Here is a 12,314-nt window from a genome sequence, read left to right on the forward strand (position 1 = left end):
TCCAATCTGTGGACAAGCAGCAGATCAAGGGGAGTATCTTTCTGAGTCGGTTCCCTTAGGACCTGTTCCATAAAGTTGTCATCCAGGTTTTTTTAAGGATCTTCTGGCCCGGGTTGTACCAGTTGTGTGGTGCTCCCAGTTAATTTCTGGCAAGTCTCTCATAAGGACAAGGGCAGTTGACTTGGAAGTGTCCCATAGTTCCTCAAAGAATAATTCATTGGCATCATCATCCTGGCTGGGAGGTTTATAACCAGACTCCCACGGTGACATCTGTATTATTTGTTTGCCTCTTGATTTTCACCAGAGGCTCCCAACTGTGCCATGGCCAACTGTGAGCTCCACAGATTCTAACCCTTTTATTACACACAGTGCCACCCCTTCACCTCTTCTGCCCTAACCATCCAACAGGGCACTTCACCCATGGGACTCATCCCACCAGGGCTCACCTATGCCAGTGATGTCAAATCTCTGGGATTGGGCCAAAGCTTGGAGCTCCTCTTGTTTGTTCCTCATGCTGTTGCAGTGGTGTAGAAACATTTCGGGAGTGGTACATAGTAGCCAACACCTCAGGAGGCAGATTGAGGATCCCATTAGTGCTGGTTTTCTCAAGTTTTGACATCCCATCGCTCATCACTGGCGAGCCTGGTTTTGCCCCTTTCCCCCTTCCGAGTTAGTTTAAAGCTCTATCAACAAGCCCTGCTAGTTCCTGAGGTAGAACTCTTTTTCCCCTCTGAGAACGGTGCATCCTGTCCTCTCGCCATGATGTTTTTTCTGAGCACTGGCACTATACCAGCACAGCAAATGGCTTGTTCAGTAACTCCCCAACCTGCATTTCAAAGTCATATCAAAGACCTCTACAACAGAAAGCGCTGGTAAATCGCAGTTTAATGTACCACAGCACGTGGAGAGTATTGACCAAGCTGGTCTATACCATGCACCAGAATTTGAAACAGCATTCTGATATTTTTTTAACAGATCTGGGCTACTCTGGGCAAGGTGCAAGACTGCTGTGAAAACCAAGCTTCTACCTGGAATTTTTACAACATCTTGCCTTCGGTGTCTTCTTCTTTCTGAGAAGAGTGTGCAATACCTCTGCCACTCTTCCTACCTCTGTGCACAAGCACTGTGGGATGCCCTTCTGCAGGGGGTTGCAGAAACAAAATTTTTACATGAGTTCAGAACTGGAAAAATTCTTAGAAGGAATCTCCACTGAGGTTTACGAGATGTGTGGATGGGCTATCTCCAAGGTGCCCGAGTCACACTTTGCTGGAAGGTGGGCCTGTGTTCTGCAGAATTGCAACTCCTCCGTGCTCTCAGCTCTGTTTCCACAGCACAGCGCAGCACAGCAGGCTGCCCATGTCAGTCACTGCTGCAGGCAGTTGTAGGATTAGACAGGATTTTGGCAGGGCCAATTTTGACTTTGTCAGAAAACCTGTCAGCATTCATGTTAATTCAAATATTCAAAGGAGAACAATTTTTAGTAACAACATTTTATATCAGCGTTTTCAACTAAGCTTCAAGCTGCACGTGAAACTTGCAGGTAAAGGACTGACTGGTTGAGGAAGACTTGCAGATCACTTAAAGCATGAAAGCATGCCCATTCCATGGCAGCTGCTATCAGGCTGCTCATGGTCAGCTTGCCTTGCTTGTTTAAGAACCATTTAACTGAAGGTAGTTTCTGAAATTGTACGGACAGAAGGGACCGAATGCATCTGACTATCATGCAAAGATCTGAAAAGGATAAGTAAAAGTAGATTACACCCAGTGATGTGATTGCAAATTCAAGCTGTGCTAAACTGGTATCAACAAAGCTGTCCGTATGCATGTGGCACCCCACAGAGTGTCTTTGATCAAACTGCACTCACAAAGTGCAGGGCTGTGGTAGAAGAAAAAGCAATTGGGTAAAGACAATTCCATGCTCAATGTGTCTCTGTACAGTTTATTTTACAGGAGATGAGATGAGCACTATGATGCATATAAACTCGCAGAACAATATAGGAAAATACAGTTTAACCATATGAAATTGTTTTACAGTAAGACAGAAAAATTACATATAGGAAATGCCTTCAACACTGAAGGACAAGATCCACAGCTGACATCAAGTAGCTTCACTGAACTCTGGCAGTTTACCCAAGCTGAAGATCTGCCCCTTAAATCTTTTCTTCATTCAACTTAAGTTCAGTAAGTGATTCCTTCATGTATCCTTAGGGAACAAAAGCCATCCTATAATTTCCACAATGATCCAAGGTTTACTACTTACTCAGACAGAGGCTGCATGATAAATAAACTATTTAAGGGGTCTATTCAGCCAAAATTTATGGGAAGTTATAAAATTTTGGTTAAGCATCTTTAAAAACAAGTCATTAGTACTGGCAAAAGACAATTTTCCTAGAAATTTAGAAGTATTTAGGAAAACTTACACAAAAAGGACCAAATAAGCAACTTTATTTTAGTAGAAAACTCTGATTTAGTGTATGACTGGTGATCTGGCCTGCCTGTGAATTCCTGCTGTTACGTCTGCAGAACCGCCCAGTGGAATTCTCACTGTCTTGGGCTGCAGAAAACATGGAAATCATCTAAAGAGGAGAAGAAAATATTTGTCCAGTACTAGTACCTGCTGTTCTCGTAACAGATAGAGGCTTGCTGTCAATGTTTTTGACCTGCCAGAGTGGTAAATGGACATCCAAATTCCTTAGGTTATTCTGATAATCTTAGCCATTCAATCAAAAAACTCCAAAGGAATATGGGACTTCAGGTCAAGCATTCCCAAATTCACATGACTAAGATTATCATGTCAGCAGATATGAGATCCCTAAAATCACTATTCAGCTTTAGAGTTCCAGGACCAGAACGTTTCTTCTCAGCAACAGGTGTAAAAAAAAATGTGGTGGCTTTTTTAATTCTTTTTTTTTATAATTACTATTTTTATTTATTTATTTTACACAATAAAGTGGATAACTACTCGACTCTTTTATTCAGAATTATCACTGCAGAATTTCCTGCTTAGTCTACTGAGATCCCTACACTGAAGGATGGGCTCGAAGATTAGCCCATCTAATGGGCTAATGCAGTTGCCCATCTAATGCAGTTGCTTTTAAGTCTAAATTTTCCTATTCTATTTTCAGCATTGAGAATTTAGGATGCCTGTGTTGGACAGTAAATTATCAGTGAGACAAAGGCAGGTGTCCTGGAGATGTGGATGTCTGAAAAGAGTGAACGACTCAGAGCAAGGAAGGGGGGCTGAGAATCCTGCACAGATTTGTACACACTGGCTGCTCCTGAGACTTGGAAATTTGTAGTGTGAATCTGTGTATTTTACATGCTTGTAGCAGATACTATTTAGAGAGGCACTTCAAGGGGATCTAGTAGCAGAATTTTAATTTGTGATACAAGCCATTACTCAATTACTTGTTACATCAGTAGCCCTAAAAGACTGCGTATACTCAAAACTATAGTCCTATCCAGTCACTGAACCTGAATACAGCAGCTGGAAAGCTTTTGTTCTGAATATCCACTGAGTTTGTTTCTTATGAGACACCTGAAATAGTTCAACTTAATGTAAGTTGAGGGAGTTAAATTTGAATAGTTCAAATTTATACATATTTTTTCTATAATTATTATTATGTGGTTAACCTAAGACTTATTTTTTTAATGGTCTATGAAAGATTTTATCCATGTACAGTTCTTAGATTCAGATGCATCATTAGGCACAAAAGGTTTCTGCCTTGAGGAATGCCTGGGATTAGCAATTTAAGTCAAATTGTGCTATGTGTTGGTCCCTTCAGAAAACAATGTCCAGGAATAAAAACGAAACTGTGGCTAGCACAAAAAAAGAGTCATTACTTTCAAACCTGGTGGCTGATAGGAAAAATCCAAATTAAAAGACAAAATAACCTCTCCAAAAAGCACTTACAACTCCCAGAAAATACCCAAAAGCATGAAGTTTGGTCAGCATGATGAAACAACAGATATGTTCTATGAAAATTCAAAATTAAAGAAAAGGTTCTGAAAAGTGATGAAGGGCTTGCTACAGTAACAATGGAGAGGGAAAAATAAGAGTTGAAAGATGCACCATTCATATGAATAAAATCTACTGTAAGACAAAGTAATGGATATTATTTACACAATAACGCTTCTCAGGAAAAGACAAGGATTTACTGCAAGGAAAGACTTCCTCACCATTGTGCAACAGCAAGGCTGTGTACTCCAAGCTCCTGGAGCACAGCAGGCTCGGTACACTTGAGCCTGGTGTATGAGCAGTGCAGTGCGAGGGCGCCGGATGTCACTGTGCCGCTAAATGACAGACCCTCTCTGCGGTTCCCAGGGTGGCATTGGTAAGTACTGGTCTCCCACTGGCACAACCAGGTGCAAGTTGGAAAGCTCTGTATGAAGCTATAGATACAAGGGAATATTTCATCACTGATTTTCATGTGCTAAGCAAAACTGGGAGAGTGATGGGTCTCTTACTAGATCCATCGAGGTCTGAGAGAGAGGTCACCCGGGAAGCTAAATATCTTCCTGCCCTATGTGTCTGTTTTTAATCTGAATTAATCCCGTGACTATTGCCCACCTGGTTAAGGTAAATGTGACCAGTAGGCTCCTCTGGTGACGTTAGACACCTCTGCTGCACACAGGATGCCTGTCGGCCGTTCCTCATCCTTGTGCAAGGACGGGAGGAATGTTCACATACCAAGAACCCCTCAGAGCCATGGTTCAGCAATCCCTTGGACCTCATTCTCCTACTTCAACACACACTGGGGAGCAAAAAGCCTACAGGCTTTCTGAAAAGGTCTGTGATCAGAAAAGCTCATTATTTTGAAAACTGCCTTTTTGACATTGTCTTTTGAAGGCATAGTTCTCGCCAAATAAGAAATGTAAGGGTGACCAGGATTGACCCCAGGACACCAGACTGTGCCTGGATCTCCAGGAACAGACACAGCCAGCTGCACTAGTGCACAAGAACATATGAGATACTATGAAACAGTAAATCTGTTTCCAGTTCAGAAGGAAACGATCAAATAATCACACCAAGAAGTCACTACTCATTCCAGGGGGACCTTCAAGGTGCTGGTCTGGATTTCTTAAGGTGCTTGGTAGTGAAGGACCAACCTGGGTAAGCAATGCCTTTTCTCTCCGCGTGTGACTGAAGAAATAGATGGGCAGAGCTACTTTGTCACTGAATTTTGGATTTGGGTTTTCACAGCTGCATCAGCGGGTGACCTGTGCGGTGTGCTCTGACCACAGCCTGCACGGGGACACTCCTAGAGCCGCAGCGAGCTGCACAGAGAGCAGCAACGTCTTATCCATTAAGTACTTGAGGTTCGCGTTTCTTAATGTTTACTTTACCCATGTATTGAGTTCAACTAAGGAAAAAAGAGGCTTGTCCATTTCTGTTTGTTAGCCTGATTTTCAAAGACTCTTATCACCTAACAGCTCCCTGTTATATTCCAAGAAATCTCTGAGTGTTGAGCGGTTCCAAAGAAGAGGTGAAGAGTGCACATTTCTATATAACAAGCCTAACTTGCAGTGAATAGTTAAATAATGACATTAAAAACAGGGACAAATTTAAGGCGGTTCTGACAAAGCTCAAGAAACTACGACTGCTACTGAGCATGTGAAAGTTTCCTGAACAAAAAATTCCAGTTAGGAAAAAAAAAAACCCAACCCGATTGAAAAAAAAAAAAGCAAGCTGCATAAAGGGTAAAGAGAAGCAGAACAAAGTTTGCATGCTGCCTGTTAAAAGATCAAGAAAAAATGTTTCCAGTGCTTACTGTCCCTGTGCAACACAAGGGGGAACACAGCTGCCCCCCAGCAGCTCAGACAGGCCTGCAGAGGGGGAAAGGGAGTCTAGAAACATAACAGGAATTTCCATATGATTTTCACTGCTGTTACAGTACTTTCACATTAAAAAAAAAAAGTGAAGGTATCTCTAAAGATTCCAGCATGCAATAATGAAATAACATTCCTATAAGGGAACAACTAAAGTCTTTCAAAAGATGTTCAAAAGATTTCAAAACAGAGAAGCGATGAACAAATGTGAGTGAAAGACATGACTTAACCTGGAGCAGACTGGAAATCTGCATTAGGCCTTTTTGGATATTGCTCCATGAAAGCAACTGGAATCTTGCTGCTGAAGGAAGAAGGGTGCATTTGGTCCACATGGTAAAGGAGTGACTGCTTTCAGTTCATTAACTCCAAAAAGAATCAGACAACAGCACTGGAACCAGAATGAGTTCTGGTAGGAAATAAGCTGAAAGAATACCACGGAGAAAGAAATCCAACTGTGCCAGAAGATGGCTTTGAAGATGCAGGCAGGCTGGTATGGATGATGAATAAAAAGTTCTCATTCTGTATGGCAGCTGAAGGTACAGTTGGCAAGCACCTCACCAGCTCTGGCACTGGTGTCAGGACATCCAACAGATCCAAAGCCATAGGAATTCAGGAAGCCCTTTTGTTGAGACAAGGGCCAAGAGAGTCTGGTTGGAGATCACCAGAGAGCCATACAGCATGGAACAAGTGTGTGACAGCATTGCTCAGACAAAGAGGGAGCTCCACAGGGGCGGCAGGACAACACCCAAAATACAGGTGGCTTCAATAGACCTGGGCAAGCAGAGCTACCAGAGCTACAAGGACCAGAGGTAAATTTCCACTTGTACCTCTGCAGGTGAAACCATACAGTACTAATCGAGCACTCACCTTCTGCTCTGTGACCCCAGAGCCTATGAAGATGCAAGACAGTCCTGTAAATCTGATACCCATAGTGACTAAACCAGCAAAAACTCACACCAAGTGTGTGAGCCCATCTGCCAGATGAAACGAGATGATGCTTAAGCTCAGCACGTATGCAGGTAAGAGACTCACTTTGCTATTCTATTAACAGTGACATTGCAGCAACGTCATGCAGCATCAACACATGCTAGTTATTTTAACTTAACGCAAAGCTTGATCTTGCTCTGGAGAAGCAGCTGTTTAGGATAAGAACAAGGAAAGACTGGGTTCCACTGCATTTTTGAAACTAGATGGAAGATGAACAGAGCACTGCTGAAACTCCCAAAGTTACATCTTTACCTTCTTAGGAATGAACATGAGGCCAAACACCCATGTTTTCCTTCAAACATGTCACTACCTTCTTTGAAGATGCTGTCACTTCAGAAGCACAGGGGCTCCAGCATTCCCCGATCTCTAAGGTGCAGGATCCATCAGCCAAAGAACAAAGCCAGATAACACTGATCCCACTGTCTACAGTGTTGAGTGTTGTATCATGAAGGAATATCATCTTTTGAAAGAAATATGCTAGAAATTGTCTAGAAGCAACAGCAAAACTTCCTTATCACTTCCACCAATTACAGATGGAAGTGTTGCTGCAGAGGAAGCATCTCACCTGTCACAGAGCAGCACCCGTGCATGAGTCTCCTGGAGCTGGGAAAGATCAAGAACCAGGTACCAGTGCCCTCCTCTGGTTACTGAAGTGGAGATACAGACTCCATTAAGAGAATTACTGTTCTGTGCAACTCACACATCCCTAAAACATTTCAAATGGACCAAAAACTAGAATCAGGAAAACTGTCTGGAAAAAAAAAAAAAAAGTAAAAAAAGAAAAATTACCAGAAAACACAACTAGGAATTGAGAGCGGCTTAAACACACCTTAGCAGAGGAACCAAAACACATTTCGGTCCTCAGAGAAACCTGTGCTAATGGACAGCATTTCCAGTCCAAAATAACATATATCTTTATGTATAACATATATCTTTAAAGAAAGAGGAAAAATAAAGTGTAATTGATAACAGATTATTTCAGGTATTTATTAAGGAGAATACTGTATAAAGTGCACAACTAGTTTGGTTTTGCAATCGAAACAAGAATGTGCTTAGGTGTTGTCAAGACTGCTCATTTCAATTTACAATACAGCCTAGAACACTGGGGCAACCTGAGATGCAGCTCTGATGTACTCCCATTATATTGGGTCATTGAAGTTTTAAAAGCTCACCCTGCACTTGTGGTTTAAAAAATAAAAAAGTGCCTGTCCTCCAAAGTGCAAGGTAAGAGTTAGGAAAAGTATACACTGGTATGCCCAAAAATTAATAGGACAGCAAGTGAATCAGTAGGAAGACTGAAAATGAGAGCTCATCTGGAAACTATCCTGCTTGAGGGAAGAAGGCAGAATGAAAAGAGGAGTCTAGGGAAGCATATGTACTCTGAGCTCAAGGACTAAATGACGCTCAGGCAAACCAAACACTTCACCGGTGTTGCGATGGTCTCTGCAACAAGCTCTTCCAACACCAAGAATAAAATATTAGTCCAAATTCTGAAGCGTGCAGTGGAAATGGTGTCACACCAGGAACAGTGATCCTGAGCACGCAGTAGTCATGACACTATACCTGCCAACATGCAAAGGTTTATAAAGGTTAATGAGGCAGCAGAGAAGTGGGTAGCAGGAGTATTTGCAAGACAGGAATGAACCTGTACTGATAAAGAGATGGTTGAGAAAAAGGGAACAATAGGAAGAAGCAAGAGAATTCAGTTTGATATAACAAACCAGAAAAATAACCACTGCAGCAATATTATAAACGTGCCTCAGATAAAATTTTACTGATTCCCAGTGATCTAATCACAGCGCTTTGAGGCCGGTGAACAAAAAGTTGGAATAGTAGTGGAACAAAAGAAGGATGTAATTCTGGTGCTGGGGAGAAAAAGACAATAACAGTGAAATAAAGTGGAGCGTAACTGTGGATCAAATGAAAGACTATGGTTTGGGAAATTGCAGCTAACACCCCATTAAACACTGAGTAAAGGCCACAGTGGTGAGAATCAAGGTTTCTGCTGAATCTATATCAAGAATCTGAAGAATCTTTGCATTGTATGAAATGCTGAAAAAAGATATTAACACCAACACTGAATAATCAATCAGAAATAACAGCAGGAGAATAAAATAAGTGTCTGTTCAAAACCAGTCTCCAAACTACATAACACTGTTTGCCAAGAGTAGTATTGAATTCTTGGTGGTTTGCAGTAAGGGTAACAAAGGAAAAACCTCAGGATAAGACTGATAGTACAGAAGTGCTGGCCACCTACATCTAGACTGAGTGCAATCTAGCAATCACAGATTCATGGCACCTTTGAAAATCAGGCTTCAAAAAGATAAAAGCCAAAATTTAGCTGGACAAACTTGGTAATTAGAGATATCTACGTCTGTGATATTCACCTGAAGGAACCAACAAAGGGAAGTTTAAACCTAGATCCCAAGTAAACTATAAGGACTGTCTTTAAGAAGATTCTGTGAAAAAAACATCTTGCATGAGCAGGAAAGGTTTTGAACATCTCATTAATTCCTTGGTATATAACCTCCCGTCATTGAGGGCACTCCAACAGCTAATGAGGTAGGTATAGCACAACCAAGTCTTTCCTGATAAAAAAATTGTGATGGTAACACTTTCAACCTTATCGATTGGCCTACAACAGAAATCATAATAATGGGTTTATGTATCCCTGAGAGGGAGTATAAAACAGGAAGAACAGGAGTCTTCTCCACAGATTTTGGGAGAAGGGCCATCACTTCACTGCCATGGTGAAAAACAGTGTTATATGAAATCAATGTATTCACACAACATTGCTGTGAGATACACGTATTTTATAGATAGGGCAGCCAGGAAAATTAGTTGACTTGCCTGTGGCCATGAAAGCAGCCAGTGATAGACCTGGGATTCATGATCAGGACTTCCTTGCCTCCTGCATCATGTTCAGTTACCTAATCGCTGGCCAGAGGCTCACTGCATGGTTGTTCTAACATACTGTATAAAGATAGTCATGCAAGGGGTGGAGAACAAAGTCACTGAAGAACAGAGCACTTTCCTGTACCAGAAAGCAGATTTCTTCTCGAAGCTGCGTGCAATCGGGAGCCTCTGGAGGGAAGCACACATCTGGTTTCTTCACCCTGGAATGTCTGGTGCTTAAGGCTTAGCACAATGAGGACCATTGTAATGACTAAATGGAACAGAGATAGCCCATAGAGGCATAAATTACAAGGTGTCTGGTAGTAAAACCACCTCTTCCCTATGCTCTTCTGAACCTTAAAAAACAAACATTAGCCTGGTTAATTCAGTGGACTCATCACATACAACTATAGATCAGTCTATATTTCCATGTCCACGGGTCGGATATCTCCAGTTTTGTGTTCTTTTACCCACAGTTCCCTGTCTTTGGCAGGATCCACTTTCCGAAGCAACTGATCCACAAGTTCTACTGTCTAAAATGAAGAAAACAAGAATCCAAATGTCAAGGGCACATTTCAAGCAGAGTCATTGCTCTTACACGTAGAGCAGCTATAGGCATGCCAACATGGCATTCACAGACAAGTGAGAGCTGCACATACACGAGACTTGGCGGACAACAGCCAGATCTGAATGTGCAGCCTTGTAGTGGGAAGCAGAGAAGAAGGAGATTTAACATCAAGCAGAGACAGGCTTCCTGTGCCAGACATTGGCCAGTCGGTCTATGACTCCTCTCCTGCAATCTGTGCCTTACACCAGATACAACTGTATTGAGGTCAGCATGCATTTCCCATATTTTAATATTTGATAAGTAGCCAGTTTTTAATAAGAAAAATATATCTACTTCCATCTCAGTGAAATCATTTACCATCCTCCTTGCACAAAGAGAAGACCTCAAGCAGCAGTGCTTCATGCTGGGAGAGCTAATAATGGCTCATACTGGCCAAATGTACTTCAAGCAGTTGTATCTCTCCCAGCAGAGCTGTGATCCAGCAGTATGAACTGTGACAAGGATCAGAGTCCTGGAGGAGCAGGACTGCAGGGAGGCAGCACAGTACTGCTGCAGACTAACAAGCTGACTGCAGACGCTTCTCACCTGTCCTTCAACACAGGTCAGTCAGGTCAGGAGGGGCTGTCCTGCTCAGCTGAAGGGCAGTGAAGACCACAGAAACGGAACAAAAAGCAGACTTACACTTTGGTTGAACATGTCTGTCTCATGCCGCAGCTGTGTGTACTGGCACAGATGCTGCCGAATCATCTCCACTCTCTCAACTTCTAGTCTCTCAAGCTCCTAGACATGAAGAAAAACAAGTCCGTATTTTTACTTGAACCTGAGTTTGAAGACCTGGAGAAAGGATGTCACACAAAAGGCTCCCACTGAGTTCAATACTGCCCCAGGGTCATGCTTTGGAGCTGGACTCTGTGGTTGCACATTCCTCTGCTCTGCAGAGAATCAGAAACAGCAAGCAACAGCAGTCATCTCAGCCTGAACCTAATGACAGGTAAAAAAATGTCGAAACCTTTCAAAAGGCTAAAAAACTGAGACAACCAAGGCAGAGAGTGCAGCCACTGCCTTCAGAGAGGGAAGCAAGAGGGAATCTGCTTCTTGCAAGAGGTTCTGCATGCTGCGTTGCTAGCTCTAAAAGTTACAGTGATTCCTTGGGGAAGCAGGAAGCACATTGGGGTGTATGGGTCAGACTGCCCCCAGTCCAACCAGATATTGGTCAGAGCACTTTTATCTGTTCACTGGGTGATGAACTGGGACAAATTTCTCCCTTGCCCAGCTGGCGGTAAGCAGACCCCAGCAACACTTTAGTTGGAAAGGTAGGTGATTTCTATCTTTCCTTCTGACATTTTTTGCCTCCCTCTTCTGGATTCTGGTTATACTATGATTATATCCCAAAATCTGCATTTAGTCCCTCTGGTGTGGCCTCACCTTGAGTACTGTGTGCAGTTTCGGGCACCACAACATAAAAAAGACATTAAGCCATTAGAGAGCATCCAAAGGAGGGCCAAGAAGATGGCAGAGGGCCTTGAGGGGAAGCCGTATGGGGAGGGGATGAGGACACTTGGTTTGTTCAGCCTGGAGAAGAGACTGAGGTCAGACCTCATTGTGGTCTTCAACATCCTCACGAGGGGCAGCAGAGGGGCAGGCACTGATCTCTTCACTCTTGTGACCAGCACAGGACTCAAGGAAATGGCTGGAGCTGTGTCTGGAGAGGTTTAGGTTGGATATCAGGAAAAGGTTTTTCACCCAGAGGGTGGTTGAGCACTGGAACAGGCTACATAGGAAAGTGGTCACAGCACTAACTCAATCGGAGTTCAAGAAGCATTTGGACAGGCACATGGTGGGATTCTCGGGGTGTCCTATGCAAGGCCAGGAGTTGGACTTGATGATCCTGATAGGTCAGTTTCAACTCAGCATATTCTATGGTTTTATGATGGTTCTATCTATGGTTCTATGATTCTGTGATCTAAGCAGCAGCAGTGGAAGGGAGATGCTATGGAAGTCTGCCTTTAGAGACAGACACTGTGGGGCCAAATCC

At 42.8% G+C, this 12,314-nt stretch overlaps 1 protein-coding gene across 1 annotated transcript in view; it reads right to left on the reverse strand.

Annotated features, from left to right (window-relative positions):
- Window positions 1–1,915: 1,915 nt before the first annotated feature.
- Window positions 1,916–12,314, reverse strand: part of GAS7 (growth arrest specific 7) — a 106,865-nt gene continuing 96,466 nt past the window's right edge. Inside the window, exons 13-14 of the mRNA XM_029960025.1 lie at window positions 10,961–11,059; window positions 1,916–10,244 (exon numbers count right to left, since the gene is read on the reverse strand). Of these exons, the coding sequence (XP_029815885.1) occupies window positions 10,131–10,244; window positions 10,961–11,059 (213 nt within the window). The 3' untranslated portion in view covers window positions 1,916–10,130. The remainder of the gene's footprint in view (window positions 10,245–10,960; window positions 11,060–12,314) is intronic.

This window comes from Manacus vitellinus, unplaced genomic scaffold, assembly GCF_001715985.3.
Source record: "Manacus vitellinus isolate BGI_N305 unplaced genomic scaffold, ASM171598v3 scaffold_24_pilon, whole genome shotgun sequence".
In the NCBI taxonomy this organism is placed as follows: domain Eukaryota; kingdom Metazoa; phylum Chordata; class Aves; order Passeriformes; family Pipridae; genus Manacus; species Manacus vitellinus.